At 41.9% G+C, this 24551-nt stretch overlaps 2 protein-coding genes across 3 annotated transcripts; both read left to right on the top strand.

Moving 5' to 3' along the window:
- The first annotated feature begins 2721 nt into the window (after nucleotides 1–2721).
- On the top strand, nucleotides 2722–18798 carry LOC134668470 (uncharacterized). Of its 2 annotated transcripts, none has more exons than XM_063525922.1 (4): nucleotides 2722–2848; nucleotides 16306–16413; nucleotides 16883–17042; nucleotides 18586–18798. In XM_063525922.1, exons 1-4 carry the CDS (start codon nucleotides 2723–2725, stop codon nucleotides 18786–18788), a joined length of 597 nt encoding a protein of 198 aa, XP_063381992.1. In that variant the 5' UTR covers nucleotide 2722; the 3' UTR covers nucleotides 18789–18798. The 2 variants fall into 2 exon arrangements, with proteins under 2 accessions (XP_063381992.1, XP_063381993.1); XM_063525923.1 differs by lacking the exon at nucleotides 2722–2848 and adding an exon at nucleotides 2875–3002.
- LOC134668603 (uncharacterized) lies at nucleotides 4558–5286 on the top strand. Its single transcript, XM_063526042.1, has one exon. It carries the CDS (start codon nucleotides 4558–4560, stop codon nucleotides 5284–5286), a length of 729 nt encoding a protein of 242 aa, XP_063382112.1.
- Nucleotides 18799–24551: the final 5753 nt, after the last annotated feature.

The raw sequence follows: 24551 nt of genomic DNA, 5'->3' as shown, positions 1-24551 counted from the left end.
TAAATTTGTTTGAGTGGCATCCGATGACACCGACAATGCACAAAATACTGATCCATGGCAGAAATGAATAGCAATAATACTTAGTTCCCTTTGGACGATTTTCGGAGGAAGCTACAGAAGCCCGAAACAAACGGTCATATCGTTTAAACTATGCCCGAAAGTTTTCTAGAGAATACTTCAATCTGGACATTTACCATATGTTGCTTCTGACCTCCGATCCGCCTATCAGCAGTACGAGAAAGATAATGAAACCTCGAGTTAAATTATTTCTGCCAGAAACTATGCAGCTATTGATTTCTGCTGAGCCACATAAGGTGAGAGCGGAGAATGATCAATGCTACCCAAGCGATGAGGATTTTTCTTTAAGATATGATGATGATTAAATGTGGCGTGTGTTTTATTTATTTATGTTAATCTTTTTGAGCACATGTTTCAGTCGTAATAATATTAGATAACAACCTTTGTATATTTGTATTAGTTTCTGTAATACGTATGTTACTCTTATACCTAAATATAATATATATTTATAAATATATGTGTATTTTATTATTTATATATTCAATGGAATAAAAATACATATTTATTTACTATAATATATATCATTAATATATAAAATAATCAAGCGAGGAAGAGCAAAATCAACATTTTTTTGGAAAAAAGGGCCATAAATTTATAAATAATAATTGTAATTATCTAAAAATATGTTTTCTTAGTTCGAAATCGTATATAAAGCGCAAAAATGCAATAAAATATTTTTGGCGGCCTAAATCGTGATTTCCGACCTATGTGCACTCGTCTGAAAAACGTATGCTGCGCATATTTCTTGCGAGCAAAACTATCATGAAAAAGGGGCCTAGAATTTTGAATTTTTTTGTCTAGTCTATATAGAAGTTTGCAAGTTTGCCTGGGCTACCAAATCCGCTGCAGACTAGTAAATAGGTAGAGTCAGACCAAGAAGGTCTGACTCTACCTATTTTCTAGTCAGTACCGTCTTTACCATAATGAGTAATGACACACGGACGGGGCCCGTGCCCAGGGCCCCTATTGATGTTGTTTGACGCTAGAGCTACACTCGCAAATTACGGGCACCTTTCTCTTTTACTCCTTGTGTAAATAAACTGTGACAGGGATAGTTGATCAAAATTTACGAATTTCGATTTTCACGGTTATAGATAACATTGTACGAAACCTCCTGTCATGCGAATGTCATTTCATTCTGTCATTACCAAATTACTTAGTTTTTTTCACCGCATTCGTACAAATCAATAGTTTTCGTTAAAGCTTTTCCTAAATTCTTAGTTCTTACTTCGAGCTCATACAATAAGCAAATGTAAAAGCTGGCCAGTGTCTTTGAGGGCGGAATTGTTGTTGTAATTATGTAAGATTTGTTATTTGTTCCCTATTATATGTACATATTACTAACTAGGTACAACTACGTTTTGCCTGTAAGAGCTGTTTCCCACTGACGTCCAGTTTTTTGCGGGTACGTTTTTTGCAGGATCCCGTTTTAGTAGGTATAGGTGCTAATATAGTAACTTTCACACGAGGATTCTGTTTGCAGGATCCTCCATGCATAGGTACTACAGAAAACGGGATTCTGCAAAAAACCGTACCCGCAAAAAACTGGACGCCAGTGGGATACACCTCTAATTAGTACGAGTGTGCACCACAACATAAGTAGGTACATTTATGGGCCCTGCCCATTACAGTACGACGTCGGCTCCGAGCAAGAGCGTTCCCTTTTCCTTTCACCAAATATCAGCACATCGTTAACAATATTTGAATTTTGAAACACAATATTACATAAATTTGGGCTTATTTTACAAGCTTTTATTTAGTTTCACCTGTCCCGTTGTCTGTAATCAAATCTTGCAAGTTAAATTTATTTTGATAAACTTCCCGGTTTTCGATTGAGCTGAAATTTTACATGCATGTATAAATCGGATGACAATGCAATATTATGGAACCATTGAGCTGATCTGATGATGGAGACAGGAGGTGGCCTTAGGAACTCTGTGATGAAACAACGCAACCTAATTGTGTTAGGGGTTTTTAGAATTGTCTCGATGAGTATTAGTTGTCTGTCGTAAGAAATGTACAGTCAGCAATTTTAATTAATATGTCTTAGTTATATTTACGGCTGTTGTCCTAAATACCCCGAAATCGCGAAAAAAAAAATTAACCGTCCCATAGAAAATGAACCAGCTAAAATGTATGAAACAGCCAAATTTTTTCGTGATTTCGGGGTTGGTCCCATCATACTTAAAAGTTGCTCAGTATAATCCCAAAATCTCCCTAGCAATGGGAATGCACTTATTTTTTGGCCACCCCGTATAAGCACTAATGCGAAAAACAAATTCTTAACTCCTATAATGTTAACAAAATCGAACGAAGGGGCATAGCTGTGGCATATGTACATCAAATTGTGACAAAATATTTTCAATAATTTTAATGTCCAGGGAGGAGAATAAGGACTACGGTATTGTATGAAAATCCAATACGGCACGGTCGCTCACTTTCATGTCAATAACAGCAACTTTCCTGTACACGGCATACTGAACAGGAGCGATGGCTGACGCCGCTGCTGGCAATAAGACCGACCCGTGGCGCGACTGGACGCTGGACTGGTACTTCCACCCGCCCTTCTCCATCGCCAAGCCCGGCGCCACCATCTTCGTGGGCACCGTCAGCATAGTAAATATATACATACTGAATAGGAGCGATGGCTGACGCCGCTGCTGGCAATAAGACCGACCCGTGGCGCGACTGGACGCTGGACTGGTACTTCCACCCGCCCTTCTCCATCGCCAAGCCCGGCGCCACCATCTTCGTGGGCACCGTCAGCATAGTAAGTATATACATACTGAACAGGAGCGATGGCTGACGCCGCTGCTGGCAATAAGACCGACCCGTGGCGCGACTGGACGCTGGACTGGTACTTCCACCCGCCCTTCTCCATCGCCAAGCCCGGCGCCACCGTCTTCGTGGGCATCGTCAGCATAGTAAATATATACCTACTAGCTCACCTGCCAATTTTATCCTACGAGCCAACTACAACCATTGTTAAAAATAGTACTTAGGTAAGGTTCCTATGTATCCGATTTAGGTAGAATCTTGGAGGTTACATTTAAAATTTTACCGTTGTCGACATTAAATTAAACTGAAAGATTTTAAACGGATGGCGGCGGTTTATGATTTGATACAAAGAAGGATATTGGAGCATTCCACGAGCTGTCCCGTACAAACGCATTGTATTTCCTGTGTTGCGACTTTTTTCTCGGCATTTAAAGCAGGCGATTATTTTTCTGTGCATATTTTTGACCATTTGTCATAGAAAAGGGAACTCTTATATCTTTAAATCTTCAGAAACTTCGCGTTTGTACGGGACAACGGTAGACAATTTCATGGAATGCTCCTATTATAAATATAAACGTAACCATACATAACAATAATCTATCTATATATATAAATGCAAGTGTCCTGACTGACTGACTGACTGATTCATCAACGCAGAGCCGAAACTACAAAAGCCAGAAAGTTGAAATTTGCACACCAGATTGCATTTATAAAGTGTACAAGAGATAAGAAGCGATTTTGAGAAATTCAACCCCTAAGGGGGTTAAAAAGGGGATGAAAGTTTGTATGGGGTTAAAGTTTTTTTTTAAGCTAGGAATTTGAAACTTCGTAAAAAGATATATTAATAAAATAAAAGAAAAGTAATTTCAGCGTTTTTGAAAATTCATCCCCTAAGGTAGTGAAAAAGGGGCTGAAAGTTTGTTTGTAAGGACCGGTTCGGTGACGTCAGTACGGTCAGACGTACGTTTCGATCGCTCCGTGAGTTTTGCGCTAAAACCTAGTATAAAGTTGATTTATAAACTCCAACGGTGTATAATTAAGTGACTAACATCAGTGGTTAACGAAATAAACAGTGTTAAGTGCGAAAACGTTAACGTGTAATAAAATAATTACGGTTAAAATCATTCTAACCGGACTTTGTAAACACTCTTTGTGCGGGTCAGCTGACGAGCTGTCAACAAATCAGCTGTTAGCATCCTGCGCATGCGCATTGGCTCAGTGTCAGTGACAGGCATCGAAAACTGAACCTTATTACTAACGCATATAAAACACTCTGCAATGGCAAACTGCGCTGGATGTTTAAATGCAGTAAACGATAAAAGTTTTTTAAACTGCTGTAACTGCCATCGACCTTATTGTCTCATCTGTGCGAATGTTTCCCCAGACTTTATACAAATTGTTATGGACCGAAATTATACATGGAAGTGTGTGGAATGTAAAAGTGCTGAACCTAGGTCGGACAATACAAACACACCGGTACGGGGCGCAAACGACAATGTAACTATGCATCGTGGGGCCGCCCGCCCTCGCGCTGCAGGTGTCCCATGAGCCTGACAATTCGGCCATGGAAATGTCGTTCACGGACAGTCATCACTTGAATGATACCACCAGGTTTGACGCGACAATAAACACCGCATGTTTAACCGATGTTCAGCAATTATAGTGGCGGAATTTCGTCTAATACGCGAGGAAATGCGGACGATGAATCTCAATATTCAGGCTCTTCACACGAGACTAACTGGCATGTCGTCAAGGATGGACAGTTGCGACAACCGAATTGATAATTTGTGTTCCCGGGTGGAAGCCCTAGAGGCCCAGAACGTACATTCTAATGGGCATAGCAGTAATAGTACTGAGGCCTCTTTGTTAGAAACCATAGCTCAGCTGAAAAATGACTTAAATGATCGTGACCAGGATATGCTACACAACGACATTGAAATTTCTAGTGTTCCTGAACAAATGGGAGAAAATACTATTCACATCGTGACTACCTTGGGGCAGAAACTCGGCGTCACGCTGTCTGAACACGACATCGTCGACGCAACTCGCGTGGGTCGTGCACCGCAGTTAGAAGAGGGCGTCCAGGGTCCGCCGACCCGCCCACGGCTGCTGGTGGTGCGGCTGGCGCGTCGCGCCGTGCGCGACCGGCTGCTGCAGGCGGCGAGGGTGCGCCGCGGGGCGACCACGGAGGGCACCGGACTCCCGGGGCCCAGCTGCCGCTTCTACATCAACGAGCGGCTGACCCCCTTCAATCGACGGCTATTTCAAAGGGCACGGCAGCTGAAGGAGCACCACGGCTGGCGATATGTGTGGACGCGGGATGGTAGGATCTATCTGCGCCAACGGCCGGGTACAGATTCTCCGAGACATCGCATAAGGACTGAACTAGACTTGGCTCGTGTTTTTGGCTCTCTTGATGTTCGTTCTTAGACATAAATGTAGTTTGGGTACTCATTATATTATAAAAGTCATATCAATCGAATTTGTCTTTCAAGTTTTATCTGTATTTTGTGCTCGAATTCTACAAATTCATGTATACTATTTTTTGATTTGCAAACTCTTACTTTGCTGTTCACTGTCGTGCATTGAAACACCAACAAATATTATAGTACACTCGCAGGTAATTAATTTGTACGTTACACTCACAAACACTTTTCACTCAACGGAACACACTTTTAACCTTAAAAGGAAACAGTTCACCACATTATTCTTATTCATAGGTAGTACATATGCAACGGAACCGGGTCGTGACGCCATAGAAATACTTAGCATTCTGTTATGTATTGTGTATGCATATAACCACCTAATACTATTTATTTATTACTCCAGTATGATATTAGCGTCGAAAACTAATTTACTTAAATCAGTCCTTTATAACCCGGGTTCGTTGGATACAGGACAAGATAATTTTCTAGTCGCGACTTTGATCAGGCAGGGACAAGAACAACGCGCACCGCGTATCCCTGAATATAAGTTTGTAAATGCTCCGCGACCTACTTTGATGCGCGGTGGCCGCGGTGCCGGGGTTGGTTTCTATATGAAAACTACCGTGCGCGCGCGCCGATCTACCCACCATGTTGCGAATATAAAACAAATCTGGCTAACTGTTTATCTTGACCGCCGTAGTTATATAATGCTTATCGTCCTAACTAGATTAACGTTGATATGTTTTTTTGATGCCCTTACAGAAGATTTTTTTTCTCTTTGCCAACACAGTCCGATATTCAACACAACCCACCGCCACACTTGTGCCCTTAACCATGGTAACTGTAATGTACGTCCTTTTTATTTATTCATTTTTTTAATTTATAAACTAAAATCAAGCGTAAAAAAACATACAACTTAACGTTAGGATTATTAAACATACGATCCTTAAACACTGGCCGTGACGAATTCATCGCAGCCATGGATGCATACAAACCAGACATTTTAGCACTGAATGAAACATGGCTGCGAGAGGGCGAAGAAAAATATATACATAAACTACCGGGTTATACTTTAAAACACAATCCACGCCCACATGGGTCAAAAGGAGGCGGTGTGGGGTTTTACATACGTAAGAACCTACAAACTCGAGTCAGGAAACATCCGTCATCCGTCCTCGAACAAATGTGGTTAGAGCTACAAATTAAAGGTATGGGACGAATCGCTATCGGCACCGCATATAGACCAGAATCCGTGTCCGTTGACACTGCCGTCGACGCTCTAAACGAGTCGCTTGATATGTTCGCGACCTGTAGAAATGTGTTTCTTTTGACTGACTTCAATGTAGATATGCAATTACAAGATAGGCCTAACGTAAAAAAGTTAAGAATATTTTTAACTCAACGAGGTTTGGAACAACTAGTTAATGAACCCACCAGAATCACTAAGAACAGCTCATCTTTATTAGATCTTTTCATCACAGACAGCGCTAATGTGTGTAAGTCGATATATGTCCGCCACAACCCCCAACTCAGTGACCACGCAATGATTCTGGCAGAATTGCTAATCGTCAAGCCAAAACAAGTACCTCAATACATTTTCAAACGATTGTTAGCTAAGATTGATATGACAAATTTTAGGACAGATCTAGAATACGTACCATGGTCAGAAATCAATGATATTCTGGACCTGGACGAGAAAGTGAACAGATTCAATAACTTGCTCACAAGCTTGTTTGACAGACATGCGCCCATCCGTAAACTGCGTACCGATTGCAAATCACACCCCTGGATCACTGATAATATTAAAAGTATGATGCACCTACGCGATAATGCATTGAGAAAAGCACAGATTACAAAAAATGAACATCAACAGAAATATTACAGAGAATTACGTAACTATATATCAGGGGCATTAGAACGGGAAAAAGCTGCGTATTTTACATTCTATGTAAACAACAATAAATCTCACCCTAAACAAATGTGGAAACACCTCAAGAACTCGTGTTGTCTAGATGACGTCAATTACTTATCGATCCCCCAACATTTACGCAACCCTGACGAAATAAACAACTTTTTCCTAGCAGTACCTGGAAGCCCAGATACGAATCGCGAAATGCAGGCCTTCTTCCACAGTAAAACAATTGATAAACAGTTCAATATTGAGAGATGTACGGAAAGTCAAGTGCGTAAAATAATAAAGTCCATAGAAACTAATGCAAGCGGACACGATGGTACAACGATAGATATGATTCGCCTAACTCTGGACGTCACTCTGCCTATAATAACTGATATTATTAATACGTCTATCGCAACCAACACCTTCCCAGAGTCTTGGAAACTTGCCAGGGTTAAGCCAATCCCTAAATCAAGTAGGATTGAAGTATATAAGGATCTACGGCCAATAAGTATTCTCCCTGTACTCTCTAAAGTTATAGAAAGAATTGTGTGCGAGGAACTATCCAAGTACCTGGAGGAAAATAACCTACTACCACACATACAATCAGGTTTCCGCAGTAAATATGGAACGGCTACAGCTATGGCAAAGGTCACAGATGACATTATTGCTGCTTCTGATAAGGGAATGGGTTCTATTCTGGTGTTATTGGACTTCTCGCGAGCTTTCGACTGCCTCAACCCAACATTACTCATATCTAAGATGGCACATTATGGCGTATCTCCATCGTCCTGCAAATGGTTCCAATCATTTCTCACGGGCCGTAAGCAATATATTGAAATAGAGGGAGATCAAGGAGAGGTGTTGAGATCAAAAACGCGCGTAATTGACCGTGGCACTCCCCAGGGATCAATTTTAAGCCCATTACTTTTTATTTTGTATACAGCCGATTTAATAAAAAATCTCAAGTACTGCAGTGCACACCTATATGCGGACGATACCCAAATCTATCACTCCTTTTCTCCGAGCGACCTCGAGAACTCTTTGAGTAAAATTAATGAAGACTTGGAAACAGTAGCTGACTGGTCGCAAAAAAACAATCTCGTTTTAAATCCTACTAAATCGCAGTTTCTAGTAATGGGGAACAAATGGCAATGTTTAAAAATCAAGGAACAAAGTCCGAAGATTGCAATCGGAACCGAAACAATACCTCGTGTGGAGAAAGCACAGAATTTAGGCTTAGTAATGACAGCTTCGGTACATAGAGCACGTTAACTTAAAAATTAGAAATGCTTTCTATCGGCTTAAAGTACTATATGGGATTCGTAAGTATCTTTCAATAAAAGTCAGGGAAATCCTGGTTGAATCTCTAATACTCTCCCAATTCAATTACGCGGACATAGTATATGGGCCGAGACTCCTGGTACAGACGAAAAAGTCCATACAGCGGGTACAAAATGCGTGTGTTCGATTTTGCTACGACGTTCCCAAAAGAGCGCATATCACCCCTTTCTTAAACGAAAGAAAGCAGCTCAATATGGACAACAGGAGAAAATTGCACCTAGCCTGCGCGGTTCGGAAAGTATTGGAATTTCAGAGACCTTGCTACCTGTTTGAAAAACTAAAATGGGTCAATGATACACGCAGCAAATCGCTAAGGAGATGCACGAAACTTGCGATACCTACACACAAGGCGACATTCTTTAAAGGGAGCTTTAAATTTGCTGCTGCAAAGATTTGGAATGACCTGCCGCCACCTATACGTGAACCGATGGGACTGTTAAAATATAGGCGGTTAGTCAAAATGTATTTACTTGACATGCAGAGCAAATTTTTCGCTCCCCCCTAAAGACACGAAATTTGGCACACAATTGGCACTTACATATATCCGCATGCTTAACTCATACCACACTGACACAGACACACACAGACACACGCACACAAGTTTATATATATATTTATTCAGATTCAGATTCAGATGTTTTATTGGTAAAAGGCAATCATTTTACAAGTCAATAAATATAAATGTACAATATCTAACTGTTATTTACATTTCAGGTATTTACTGATTAATTATTATTACATATTGATATTAATATTATATATTTACATAATTTTTTGCATTTAATTGTCTCATTTCAAACATTGACAGAGAGAATCATATTATCTTTGTCTTACACTAGTACTAGCACCCAAAAGAAAAGGATGAGTATAGTTTTTTTGTTCTTATTTACTGACAATTTTTACCTATATATTTTTGGATTAGTGATGATATTCTATGATTCGAAAAAATCATCAATGATATAAAAGGCCATGCCTAGAAGATATTCTTTTAATTTTTTAAGAAAGATTGCATCGGTTGGTGAATTTTTAATATCTGCTGGAAGAGCATTATAGATTTTAACGCCAAACACAGCGAGCGACTTGCGAGTTTTGGCTAGGCGGGCGCGCGGCACGAGCAGCAGGTGCGGGCGGCGGCGCGCGTCGCAGCCGAGACGCTGCGCGGTGGTCATGTATGAGCTTAGATTCAGTCTGACGTATTTGCAAGCCTCAAGGATGTAAATGCTATGCAAAGTTAAGATTTTGTGTTTTTTAAATAGTTCTTGAGCCGGGTATTCAACAGGTTTTTTAGCAATAACCCGGATGGCACGTTTTTGGATTTTGAATATCCTGTCACGTTCGGCTGCGGTACACCACAAATCAATTCCGTAGGTTAGAATGGAATTAAAGTATCCATAGTATGCTTTTTTTAAATTATCTATAGACAGACTGGGAGCCAACCTAGATAATGCATAGGACGCTGAAGACAGCTTATTACAAGTTTCATCTATGTGTGGTGCCCACGACAGCCCCTCGTCAATTACAAATCCTAGGTATTTTACGCTATCAACTTGCGGCACAAGTACATCGTTCAAACTTATATCGAGCATACTGTTGTTAGTTTTGCGCAGCTGAAAATGAATTATATTGGTTTTGTCTACGTTTAGACACATACCATTGACTGTGAACCATCGAGATATTAGTTTCATAACTTCTCTCAGTTTGGATTTTAAGTCTAATAAATTATCTGCATTCACTATGATGCATGTATCGTCCGCGAACATAACATATTCTGGGCCGATACATGCTGATGTGATATCATTGACAAGCAAAAGAAACAGGTAATTTCCCATCGTCGAGCCTTGGGGAACCGCCGCATCAGCCATGGTTTCCGTTAGACTTTGCATTTAAGACGTAGGTACACTGCTTACGATTGCTTAAAAATGATTCTATTAATTTGTGAAATTCACCTTCAATACCGTATCGAGACATCTTTGCCAAAAGCAGCGCGTGGTCGACCATTTCGAAGGCGCGCGAGAGGTCGCAGAATATCGCCGCGACCTGTCGCCCGCCCTCCAGGTGCGCTAGCACGCGCGCCACGACGTCGCGCGCCGCACTCACAGTCGAGCGGCCCGCTCGATATGCATATTGATGCTCATTCAGAACATTATTGGAGACTAGATGTTTTAGAATTCTGGCACTAAGGAGGCGCTCAAAGATTTTTGAAACTATAGGAATCAATGATATTGGACGATAAGATTTTGGAAGATGCATTTCACCTTTTCCTTTATATACCGGTTGCACTTTTATAATTTTAAGTGCATTTGGAAAATTTCCCGTCAGAACGCAATCATTAAATAACTTTAGTAGTAGGGACACTAAATTTGGAGGTAGGTATCCTAGTATGTGGGTTGACATATCATTCACATCCTTTGATTGTTTAAGTTTAATTTCTTTAATAGACTTTATAATTTCTTGAAGGGTGAATAATTCAAAATTAAATTTCAACGGTATCAAGGGCAGATAGTTTTCAAGATATGCAAGTGCATCATTAGTGCATGGTTTGACTCCACCGTAAGTCGCCGACACGTAGTGGTGGTTTAGCCGCTCGGCGGCCGCGGCAGCGCGCGCGGCGTCGCTCGCGCCCTCGGACCGGCTCACCAACACGTCTAACGCGCAGTTTCCTCGCTTATTATTCTTACAAGTTTCAGAAGAGATAATTTTCCATATATTTCGGCTCATGTTGCTAGTATTACTCTTTGATATTTTTTCATTTAAATAATTACTTCGTGTGTTTTTTAGTGCGACCGAGTAAGTAGCTTCAAGTTGCAATAAGTTAGAAAACTGTTCGCCATTCGAGTTGTGTGAAAGTTTTAGCTTATGTGAATGAATTTTCTGACGTAATCTATATATATCATCACTAACCCATACATTTTTATGGTTTTTTATAGTGCATTTTCTATGAGGAAAATGTACGTTGAAGTAATGTTTGATTACATTTAATACTAATTCAAGAAGATTTATATATTGGTTGATTTTATTCTACTTACTAGTATGCATAGAATGACACTTATTTTATGTTATCCGTATTCTACTCTTGTTGAATTTAATGTAATTGTTAAGCCTAGCAAAGCACGGTAATTTTGTTAAACTGCGACCGACCGATCTCAAGGGTCCAGTCTGAAAACCAGCGCTAGGCCCTCTGCTTGGAGTGCTTGGCATATGCTGAGATTGGAGCCCATTGCCCAATCATTCGTATATTATTATAATTACCTATCTTTCTAATTAATTTGTACCTATTTTAGTATTTAAGTTTTATATATTGTACTTAGTTGATAAGGTATTTTTTGTGGCAATAAATATTTTTCTGATTCTGATTCTTTCTGATTCTGTATGGGTATCAAAAAAAATTTCAAGTGGTGGACTTGAATCTTTGTATTTAGGGATATTATTAGAAGACAGGAAAAGTAATTTCAGCGTTTTGTAAAATTCATCCCCTAACAGGGTTAAAAAGGGGTTGAAAATTTTTATCCATTACAAATGCTTTGAAACTTCGTAGAAAGGCATAATAGCTGATTACAAAAAAAAGTGATTGCAACGTTTTTGGAAATTCAACCCCTAAGGGGGTTAAAAAGGGGATGAAAGTTCGTCTTCGGGAGCAAATTTTATTTTAAGTTAGGAACTTGAAACTTTGTAAAAAAGTATCAAATTCAAAGACAAGAAAACTAATTTCAGCGTTTTAGAAAATATAACCTCTAAGGTGGTGAAAAAGGGGTTGACAGTTTGTATGTTTGTATGTTTGTATGTCAGTTTGGGCGAGCTCGCTCCATCGTAGGCCACGTCTACGCCTCGGCTAGTCTGTGGCCATGAGTAAGCCCATTCATAATAAATAAAAAAAAAATGGATGTCAAACATTTTTTCGAGTGTGGGACTTGTATTTAGGGATATTATTAGTGCATCTTTGTATTTAGGGATATTATTAGAACACAGGAAAAGTAATTTCAGCGTTTTGTAAAATTCATCCCCTAACAGGGTTAAAAAGGGGTTGAAAGTTTGAATCCATTACAAATGGTTTTGAAACTTTTTTTTTTATACCACATCGGTGGCAAACAAGCATACGGCCCGCCTGTTGGTAAGCAGTTACCGTAGCCTATGAACGCCTGCAACTCCAGAGGTGTTACATGCGCGTTGCCGACCTTTTAAAAACCTGTACACTCCTTTTTTGAAGAGCCCCATACTGTATACCCTCGGGAAAACCTCGGGAGGGAGCTCATTCCACAGCCGGAGCGTCCGCGGGAGGAAATTCCTCTTAAATCGCACAGTACGCGACCATTTAGGTTCTAGGGTGTGAGGATGAACACCCTGCCGACGGCGAGCGGTGCGGTGATAGAAAGCGGCCGTTGGCATCATGTCAAATAGTTCCTCAGAGCACAACCCATTGTACAAGCGGTAGAACACACACAAGGAGGCAAAGTCTCTTCTTAGACTTAAAGGTTCAATACCGCTTGTGAGTTTGGGATCATCGACGATTCGCACAGCGCGCCTTTGGACTGAGTCGAAGGGTCCAAGCTGGCATCCAGGTGCTCCTGCCCAAAGGTGACAGCAGTACTCCATATGGGGTCTGACTTGCGATTTATAAAGCAGCAGTCTTTGCCCCGGAGTAAAGTATCGCCTCGCTTTATTGAGCACACCGAGTTTTTTGGATGCCAGCGCAGCCTTACCTTCCAGGTGGCTGCGGAATTGGACGTCACTGGAGATGTCAACACCGAGGATCCCAATACTCCCTGACATGGTAAGGGCTGTGCCTTGGAACTGTGGGACCACAGTGAATGGGGTTTTCTTAGCAGTGAACGCGCAAACTTGTGTCTTGGTGGGGTTGAATCGCACTAAATTGTCCCGGCCCCACACCGAAACTCTGGATAGAGTGCTCTCAATGTCTGACACAAGCTTTTCACGACTCTCCAGCACCACAGAGCGAGGGATATTGGCACGGCCTGTGTAAAAGGCATCCCCAGTACTGTCGTCTGCATAGCAATGAATGTCATCGATAGACAACATGTCATTGATGTGCAGCAAAAACAGCGTAGGGGATAGCACAGAACCTTGCGGAACGCCAGCGTTAATGTCCATGCTATCGGAGCAGCTTCCGTCTACTACGGCTCGTATGCGTCTGCCGGACAAAAAGCTAGCGATCCATTTGCATAGTCCCTCCGGCAATCCATAAGATGGTAACTTCGACAAGAGACCCCGATGCCAGACCCGATCGAACGCCTTCGCTATATCTAGGCTTACTGCCAATGCCTCACCTTGACTCTCAATGGCCGAAGCCCAGTGGTGTGTGAGATACACTAGAAGATCACCAGTCGAGCGACCGTGGCGAAAACCATATTGGCGGTCGCTGATCAGATCGTGTTCTTCTAGGTATCTCAGGAGCTTTGCGTTGATTATACGCTCCATGACCTTAGAGAGAAGGGAGGTAATAGCGATAGGCCTGTAATTCGATGGGTCCGATCTATCGCCCTTTTTAGGCACAGGGTGTACAAGGGCCGTCTTCCACGAAGATGGAACATGCTGTTTGTCGCTAGAGAGTGAGAAAAGACGCGCTAACACGGGACATAACTCAGGAGCACACTGCTTTAGCACAAGAGCTGGTATGCCGTCTGGCCCGCTCGACTTATGGACGTTCAGGGATAGCAACTCCCGCCGAATATCCCTCTGCGTGAATGAGATTTCTGGCATGGAGTATACGCACCGCGGGATGGTGGGCGGCACGGCGCTACCGTCGTCGTTCAGGGTCGAGTTCGAGGCAAAAAGAGTACCAAGGAGATCGGCTTTCTCCTTTGCACTGTGGGCCAGATCACCATCAGCTTTCCGCAGTGGTGGTAAAGACGACTGACAAAAATTTCCCTCGGCAGCTTTGGCAAGTGACCAGAACGCGCGACTCCCAGTGGGATAGCCCGCTAGTTTCTCACCAATTCTGCCGACGAAATCGTATTTAGCCCTGGCAATGGCTTTTTTACTGGACCTCGAGGCAGCGTTTAATTTGCGCTTCACATCAGAAACGTTCGGATCCTTATTAGCTACGGCCTTGGTCCAAGCCCTGTAAGCGGCTTGCTTGCGAACTGTAGCTTCTTTACAAGGCCGATTAAACCAAGGACGTCGCTTTGCTCCCGCAGCTATTACCGAGTTGGGAATGAAACAATCCATTCCCAGCAGTATTGTCTCGGCAACATTGGCTGCACAGGAGTCAGGATCATCTGATGTGAAACAGAGCTGCCTCCACGGCAACGAGGCGTAGAATTCACGCAGTCCGTCCCAATCTGCTGACTTATAATGCCACACGCGCCGCGAGCTAGCTGGCTGTGGTGGATCGGGCCGCGCGCAAGGAAACTTCTTAGAAAGGCATAATAGCCGATTACAAAAAAAAGTAATTGCAACGTTTTTGGAAATTCAATCCCTTCATTCCCAAAAAGGGGATGAAAATTCGTCTTGGGGTGTAAATTTAATTTTAAGCTAGGAACTTTAACTTTTTGGAAAAAAAGGTAATAAATTAAAAAACATGAAAACTAATTCAAGCATTTTTGAAAATCATCCCCCAAGGTGGTGAGAAAGGGGTTGAAAGTTTGTATGGAGATCAGATATTTTGTGAGTGCGGAATTCGGAACTTGAATCTTTGTATAATGGCATAGGTTACCTACCTATTATGAGAATACAAGAAAAGTAATTTCAGCAACCAACATCAAAATCCACTTGACTTAAAACTTCATACAACTTGCTAAAAAAGAAAAGTACTTAATTTCAACATTGCTTGGATATGAAAATTATAGGTACTAAAGATGTAAAATGTTGAAGATAAGATTCCACGCGGACGAAGTCGCGGGCAACAGCTAGTATACGATAACTCTTTAAAAGAACCGGCTACGAATGTGGCCGGCTATTCGTTGTGCACACCTTTGCAATTAATAAGAATCCTTACCTAACGATTTAGCCCAAACCCTCTCGGGCATAAGGGGAGGCTTGTGTCCGGCAGTGGGACGTAGGTATATAGGCTGAATTATTATTATTTGTATGTCTTTTCCATATCTCGGGACTAAGGGGTCCCTGACCTTTGCGAGGCGAACTATTATATAATCTGTGGCGTGGGGCCGAAGCCATGCAAGCCTGTGATAGCGTGATTCCGGTAATCCGTTCAGCGGGCCGCCGGAGTTATGACATATTACACTTCGAACCTGGAGCATAGGTCCCGCTCTTGCGACTCCACTCTGGCCGGCCGGTGAAGGCAAGCACAGAGGCGAGAGCCAGGTGAAAGTGTTCTCTGGTATAGGGGTCCGCGGTGTCGCTACTCATCATCAGCTCGCCACAAGCTGTCCCCGCGGGGTTATTATTATTCTTAACATATTAAGTACTGGAATAAAATTGGAACAAAATAAATTAGGTACAGAAAGTTGTAAGTACGTACTTATAGATTGTCTATTAATAGCTAGATATATGGTAAGCCGCGGACTGGACGCAAGCGGTAAATCAAGGCCGTTCATACATTTGTGATTTGGTCGAGTGCAATGTAGGTATAAATGAACAGAACTAGCCACTCGTTGGCACGTCGCGTCGCGCGCCGCTTGCGTCCAGTCCGCGCCCTAAACCTCTCGAGTGTAGGTTTTTCCGTCTGGTCATCAGGCCAGGCCGCGACCAGAAGGCCTTGCCAAGATGACAATCGTTTGCAGAAAACGATCTATGGAAATGATAGTTTCATTTCGCTTTCTATGGTGTGTGTATGTGTGTAGGTTTGTGTGTAGTGTGTGTGTGTCGCAGGTGCACTCGCTGTGCCACATCCCGCACCTGCTGATGTACCGGCGGCTCGGGATGTTCACGGCCTTCTGGAGCATCGTCGGCCTGGGACTCATATTTGGAGCCGTACTGGTAACGCGCAGTCAGCTTCACAGATAGTTGAGATAATATCTATTGTATCTATGTATTGGGTTCGAATCCGAGTAAGGGCATTTATTTGTGTGATGATACAGATATTTGTTCCTGAGTCATGGTTATTTTCTATGTATTTAGGTACATATTTTTATATTATATATATCGTTGTCTGAGTACTCACAACACAAGCCTTCTTGAGCTTACTGTGGGACTTAGTCAATCTGTGTAAGAATGTCCTATAATATTTATTTATTTAGTATTTATTTTATGTATACCTAGTACAAAACACCAACGAGAACGTAGGTATTCGGCTTTTTATCGATGCCCAAACAACTTTGTTCACTAAACGACCCTTGGAACATGAGTTGCAAGAGTAGCTAGTCGTAGTGTTGAGTGGTGAGTTTCGTTGTGCGCCCGCTGCGCTGCGCCTGCAGCCGGCTCGTGGCTGCACTTGGGTCTGTTGCAGGAGGACGAGTGGCTGTACGACATCTGGATCTGGTACTCGTGCGTGTACGTGCCGGTGATGCTGGTCACCATGTACGTGGTGCTCACGGGCGCCGTGTGGGCGCTCAACATACAGCCCATGCGCTCCGTCTTCGCCACCGTCGCCATCATCTTCTACCTGTGTTAGTGTTTCACTCACTAGACTAGAGCCCTCAACTTACATCCGATGGTTCAGCCAGGTGGCAGCCTGTGCCATTAAACAGATTTATTTCATTAAATTAATGTATATTTAATCCCATCAAAGCATAAATGTGTTTTTTTACGTACACGCTATATTATTTCTCCAATGTTACTTTTCTATTTACCTACTTCTTTGGTATAAAAACTAGCCCAGAAAAATCCTGAACTTTAATTACACCCCAAGCAAACTAGAACTTGGCAGTTGACACCCACTTAGGTCTCAATTCTTTTTCCATCGAAGTCAACAACGACGAATATTCTTCATATTGAACTTGGCTCTCATTTCACATTATGTTTCTGATGGGATATCATTACTTTTTGTGCGAAAATTATAGTCCCTGGTGTTCACTTAATTATACGGCAAATGACGATGATGGAATTTACTTCTACAGAGTTGCTCCTTTTGACTCACAGATTGATTTACGAAGGGGAGCCAATCGAATTTTTCATGCAAAATTTTGGCTTAAGGGGGAGTGCCCCCCGAAATTTGTAAAAAATCAAGTTTGGTACCTATCATTTTCGTGTAACTCAAGGATGCTAAATTCGTTCCTGATATTTAATTTACACGGTTTCATATAAAAATTCAAAAAAGAAAAATGAAAAAAAAAAAAATATATTCCATTTTTTTCCGAATTAATGTCAAAAATTTTCTTATGTTTATTATTATTTTATTATTAATTTTCTTATCTGTATACTAAAAAAATAAAAATTTCATGAAATACTATTCGTTCGTTCGTTATAAAAAGTATAAGTACACATTACATATTTATGTTTAAAAATATAGAGAGGAAAAAATGAAACAGACCTACTTTCGGCCACCAGCTCACTGAATAGTATACAAAGATTTTCTAGACATCATGACGAATCTAATGAGGTATAACACGTATTTTTAGGAGCTTTTCAGGATCTCAAACAGACTATTGGCTTGACACGCTGCCGCATGTCTAGATGTGCCAGCCATGGCTCGAAACATCCTATCATTTGCTTTTCACGTTATTGATTAGTTCCGTTAAAGTAAACAATATATACAGGGCGATTTCGGGGTCGTGGAGCAAGAGAGCCAGACATCATACAGAATCCAAAGATGAGCCTAATGATGTTGTTAATTATTGTTTATCACCAATAATGATGATTATTTTCCAGATGACAAGTAGGAAAATAGATTTTTGCATACAATTTGGTGACCCTACTGTGACGTCTTGTAGCTTTGTATATCAAAAGTCATAGGGTGACCATAATTACTTAGTATAACATTAATTTTACTTGAAAATTAAAAATAATTAAAGTAATTATCTTTTAATCAAATACTACCATATGATAATGTGGATCATTTACAGAGTCAGAAAAAGTGTTTCTGGATCACGATCCAGAAATCACCCAGTATAGTGCGAATTGTGTAAGAACCGTCAAAGTTTAAATGAGTGACGTTATTAGTGTTTTTGGGTTTTCTGTAAATAAATACTGACATGTTTTATCCGTTTCCAGTTATGTTCTACTGTATCGTGTACGTGATGAGCGAAAAGCGGAAAATATTCACGACGACAACGGCACCGACGCAACTGCCGACGACGCAGTGCCCGGCCTGCCCGGAGTGCACCACGCAGAAGTGCACCACCCCCACCACCGCCAAGGCCGAGACCGACAAACCGGCGCTTCGCCTCATCCAGTACCTCGGCGATCGCGTCTGATCTGACCGCCCGCCCGAGTCCGGGCCGAGCCCGGTCACCGCGACCGAGGTAAACCACCCTCACCATGCAACTAATACAAACGTATACAACAGTACATGCGTCTCGCTCGCTCGCGCCGGATCCTCTCGCGTTCGGATGCTAGCTCTCAATACTGTAGATGCGAAGTCATTATAATTGTTTACATGTTTGTTTTGTCTTCTTTTCAGGATCGGAGGAGGAAATTAAGAATCGCTGTAACCTGAAACCATTGGAATTTCTTTACAATAAATAGATATAAATACTAGTAGCTCGGTGAGCTGTAGACCTCGCGTTAAGCTTAAGTCATTTATGCCAATGTCGGAATTTAGAAAAAAAAAAGAACGACAAAAAAAAAATTGTAATAGTACTACCACCACACGCCAACAGATGGCGCTACTAGTACCGCAATCTACACAACTCGCGGTGCAGCGCAGCAGCTACAAGATGCAATTCCACTATGGATATTAGTTAAACCGCATACCGATGGATGGCGCAGTGATCGAGTTGGCGCTATCGTTTGTTTAACGTAAAACCACGGCCGAGGATTATTTGAGAAAATGCACGGAAGGACTTCGACACCGTATGCTACATATGAATCTACACCTCTCTTGAAGAACCCTACAGCCGCATTCAAACAACGAGATTTCAACATCTAGTAATTGTCGTATCTCGTTGTTCGAATACGGCTGGGGTCTGTGCCATAGTAAACCTTACTAATCTATAGTACGTTTTTTGTAACATTAGAAATTAAAGCTCTATTTTAAGGTAGCTTATTTATTGCAAAACATATTGTTTAAACTGTTTTTTAGGGTTCCGTACCTCAAAAGGAAAAAACGGAACCCTTATAGGATCACTCGTGCGTCTGTCTGTCTGTCTGTCCCTCTGTCTCAGCCGATTTTCTCCGGAACTACTGGACCAATCAAGTTGAAATTTGGTACACATATGTAAGTTTGTGACCCAAATACGGACATGTAACGTAAGCAAATGAATTTTAAACATGGGGGCCACTTTTGGGGGGTAAATGAAAAAATTAAAAAATAAAAATTTTCAAACTATATCATGTTACATATCAAATAAAAGAGCTTATTGTAAGGATCTCAAATATTTTTTTTTATAATTTTGGATAAACAGTTTAGAAGTTATTAAAAAAAACAGGCAAAAAATGACCATTCCCCCCTTTATCTCCGAAACTACTAGGCCTAAAATTTTTAAAAATACATAAAATAGGTCTATACCTATAGATGACAGGAAAACCTATTAGAAATGTACAGTCAAGCGTGAGTCGGACTTAATTATTTTTTACTATACTATACTATTGCTAACGGTCAAATCGGAACGTAGGTAACACCAATTCTTCAAACATTTTATTACTCATCTTTTGTCGTGTTCTGAAATTCATCCGAATGCCGAATAAATTTTGGCAAATACTATATCCCTCCCTAGTCATATCACTGTGACGTGCGGTCTCTTTCGCTCTGCGGTGTATATGTAGGTGAGTGAGTCGGGCAGATAGGAACTTAAACTTTTATCACGATGAACCGTGAAAATTGTAACCGCCTTAAAAGACAAAACAAATTACAATATTCAAAGTTGATAAAAAAAAAAACATGTCTTCTTCTTGACCCATGTCAATGGATCCCAAAAAAAAAAAACCGGGCAAGTGCGAGTCTGACTCGCGCACGAAGGGTTCCGTACCATAAAGCAAAAAAAAAAACAAAAAAAAGCAAAAAAAAGACGGTCACCCATGCAAGTACTGACCCCTCCCGACGTTGCTTAACTTTGGTCAAAAATCTCGTTTGTTGTATGGGAGCCCCATTTAAATCTTTATTTTATTCTGTTTTTAGGGTTCCGTACCCAAAGGGTATTAGTATTTGTTGTTATAGCGGCAACAGAAATACATCATCTGTGAAAATTTCAACTGTCTAGCTATCACGGTTCGTGAGATACAGCCTGGTGACAGACGGACGGACGGAAGGACGGAAGGACGGAGGGACGGAGGGACGGAGGGACGGAAGGACGGAGGGACGGAGGGACGGAGGGACGGAGGGACGGAGGGACGGAGGGACGGAAGGACGGAAGGACGGAAGGACGGAAGGACGGAAGGACGGACGGACGGACGGACAGCGAAGTCTTAGTAATAGGGTCCCGTTTTACCCTTTGGGTACGGAACCCTAAAAAACCCCCAGGCCCCATACACCCAGGGCCCTCTAGTGGAGAGTAGAGATATAGCGACGATGGCGTGCGGCGATCCTAGATGGCGCAAGTAACCTGCTAACAGCAAAGACAATAAGCAACAAGAAAAAATCAGTTAAAATGATGATCGGTAGATGGCACTTTTTATTTTATAACACAGAGATAGAACACGCTATTAAGATTTTCCCTAGATCTACCTAGACATTTGACTGTTATAGAGGTTAGGTACGGTTTTGAGTTAGGTTAGGTTTTGAGTTAGGTTAGGTTTTGAGTTAGGTTAGGTTTTGAGTTAGGTTAGGTTTTGAGTTAGGTTAGGTTTTGAGTTAGGTTAGGTTTTGAGTTAGGTTAGGTTTTGAGTTAGGTTGGGGTGCTACGGACAGGAAACCTCCCAGAGCGCCAGGTCCCTTCTCATTCCTCTTGATCTAATTGATCCGGGGGTAAGGGAAGGGTTCTTGGACGGTGCACCCGGGGGCAACGGTAAATAATCTCTTGATTTTCAAGTGATTCCTTACCGGTGCTGCCAATGTCCTGTCGTGGGGGGGTTGAGGGGGTTCCGCACAGGGTGTCCTCTCAATTAGGGAGAGTTCACCCGAGTGTGTGCTGGAGGGGGCCTTCGGGCCGGGCGGCTACGGTCGCGGATGGGGCCTTCGGGCCGGGCGCCTTTGGGCGCGTGAGGGCACAGGAATGCCGCTGACCTGTATAAAACTGCGGTCCCCGTAACCGTCTAGGCAGAGGGCCTATGATGACGGCCGGGGGGGTTGCTGGCCGGCGCCGGCATGGTGGCCACGAGGATGACCACCTCTATAAAAAATCGCTAAGACAACCTGAGGAGGTGGAACCCGGGGTTTTTCCATCTCCTCCCGGCGTGGAGGTTGTCATGAGGGATCAGTGTGTGGTGTCGCCCTGCATACTACCTTCGAGAGGGGGAGCTTCGGCTCCAGGGCCTTCGGGGCCAAGGAGGGGACAGCCTCGGCTGTCGGCAGCAGGCGGTGTTCGCGGTAGAATGCTTGGCCACGAGTCCGACATATCCGTCCTAGTTCCCCGGCTAGGCGGAATGCCTAAATGCATTACTTTGAGTTAGGTTAGGTTTTGAGTTAGGTTAGGTTAGGTTAGGTTAGGTTAGGTTAGGTTAGGTTAGGTTAGGTTAGGTTAGGTTAGGTTAGGTTAGGTTAGGTTAGGTTAGGTTAGGTTAGGTTAGGTTAGGTTAGGTTAGGTTAGGTTAGGTTAGGTTAGGTTAGGTTAGGTTAGGTTTTTTTTTTTTTTTTGCGTGGGTGAAGGAAATCCTCATTGGATACCACCAGGCCGGTCCTGGTGGCATGCCCGACTCGACTGAAGATGGCATTCCGCCCTAGGATGGAATGCCATCGACAGTCGCCTACGGACTAAAACCTTCACCCTGTGCGGTTTAGTTGTACCAGGAACGCGGTGCTATTGGTATACACGTTGTCCATGGGGTGTGATTTATGTGGGAATTTAAATGATTTAGTGTGGTGAATTTATGTTGTAGCATTGTTGTTTTGTGTAGAATACCTAATGTCTGTATTAGTGTGTGAGTGGAGAGGTAGTAGGAGAATGTGGAAGGGATTTTGGGTTTGTGGCGAAGTAACACGAGTGAGAATCAACAATAAAAATATTTACAATTTTCGCCGCCGTGCAAGAGCAACAATCGGTGAAGCCCCGGCGCAGCAGACAGTAATACTTATAGTGTAATTTATAATCTAAAATTCTTAATCTAAAATTCTTAATCTAAAATTCTTAATCTAAAATACTTATACAAATGATTAGACTTATAGTTTGTTTCAATCTTCTGTATTTTCTTTTTTTCTATTTTAATTTTGTTTATTAAATATTCTTTTTTATTTGTTTCTTTTTCATATATTTTTTTCAAGAAGTATTTACAAAGAGTACTTACAGCTAGTATTTACAAAGTTAATCTTAGTCAAATCCGGTATGTTATGACATTTGTCACATTTATTCATTAAGTGTTATTAAAGTTCTTTAAGTTTCGTACTATGTGCTTTATAAAATCTTGAAAGGCTTCAGTTGTTGTTCGGTTGTCTAATACGTCAGTTAGTCTGCTGTGGTCAATGTTTAGAAGGAGGCATGTTAGTTCATAGTCTAGTCTTTTACGGATAAATTTGGGGCAGCTTTGTATTAGATGTATGATTGTTTGTTTACTGAGATTGTCACACGGACAGTGATTGTTATCTGTAATTTTCCTTTCGTTTAGGTATTCTTTGTGGTATCCATGATTGGTGAATATTTGGGTAGTCTCGAAGGTAAGACTATTGTTTGTTAGGTATTTATTGATCGATTCGTAGTTCGGAAAAATCTTTTTTGTGTATTGGCAATTTGATGGTGTGTCGTACATTTCTACTGTCGCTTTATGTGCTTTTTGTTTTAGATGGTATTTAATGTATGAGATGGGTATTATGGAGAAGTCTGGAGTCTTTTTTAGATTTGCGGCCGCTTTGGCCGCCCGATCAGCCTGTTCATTGCCCTCGATGCCACAGTGTGCCTTCACCCAGTAAAAATGTGTGTCTATCTGTTGTTTATGTGTGTGTATGTGTTTATGGATTTGGTTGGCGATGGAGTTGTAGCTATATGGATTTGATAACTCTTGTAGTGCGGACTTACTGTCGGTTAGGATTATATGTGTGATGCGAGTGGTGGTGTCAAGTGGTAGTTTCAGAGTGTTGGTGTGGTGCTGGAGACACCGTAGCATCGCGAGCAATTCAGCCTGGTACACAGAGCAGCAATCATGTAATTTATATTTTTTGATCGTGTGGGAGTGGTTTGGTCCGACACTGACGAAAGCCGCCCCGACTTTATTGTCGTGGCGGCTTCCGTCAGTGTAGGACGTCCACGCACCATCCGGTCGGCCGTTAAGGGCCCGTTCCACTTCCATCTGGTCCTGTAATTCCTGATAAGTTATGCCCTCCCTATGAGCTGGATGTAACATATCGGAGGGTGGGACGGGTGAATCTATTTGTAGGTCCTCAGGTAAAAGGGTAGACACGCCTCTCAGTTTGGTATTTTCTAATTCCGCGACATAGTTAATTTTTGCGGGCAGAGGTGTGAGTCGAGCTAAAGTAATTGCAATTGGTGTGTTTATTGTTCTAAATGCGTGTGTTATTTTTATTGCTATAAGTCGCTGTAGCGAGAGTAGTTTTTTATTTATGTACTGGTATTGGAGAGCTTTATGCCATATGGACGCGGCGTATGTCATGATGGGTTCGATGACTTGTCTGTAGATAGTCCGTATGTTTTCAGGGTGGACTCCCCACGTGGGACGTATGAACAATTGCATTTTCTGGTATAGGTTTCTGGCTTTAACTAATGTGTGTATGACGTGTTTTTTAAATTCCAGCTTGTTATCTATTATTACTCCCAAATATTTAATATCTTTTACGAATGGTATTGTTTGTCCGTATATGTTGATTTTCGTCTGCGAAGCCCTACCAGTGAATGCGATTGCCTGTGTTTTTTCTTTACCGAAGTCAAGCTTTACGCTTTCCCCCCATGCTGTGATTTTTTCGATAGCTAGGTTGG

The sequence above is a fragment of the Cydia fagiglandana genome, chromosome 11 (assembly GCF_963556715.1).
Source record: "Cydia fagiglandana chromosome 11, ilCydFagi1.1, whole genome shotgun sequence".
In the NCBI taxonomy this organism is placed as follows: domain Eukaryota; kingdom Metazoa; phylum Arthropoda; class Insecta; order Lepidoptera; family Tortricidae; genus Cydia; species Cydia fagiglandana.
This window is presented reverse-complemented; position numbering and strand designations above follow the sequence as displayed.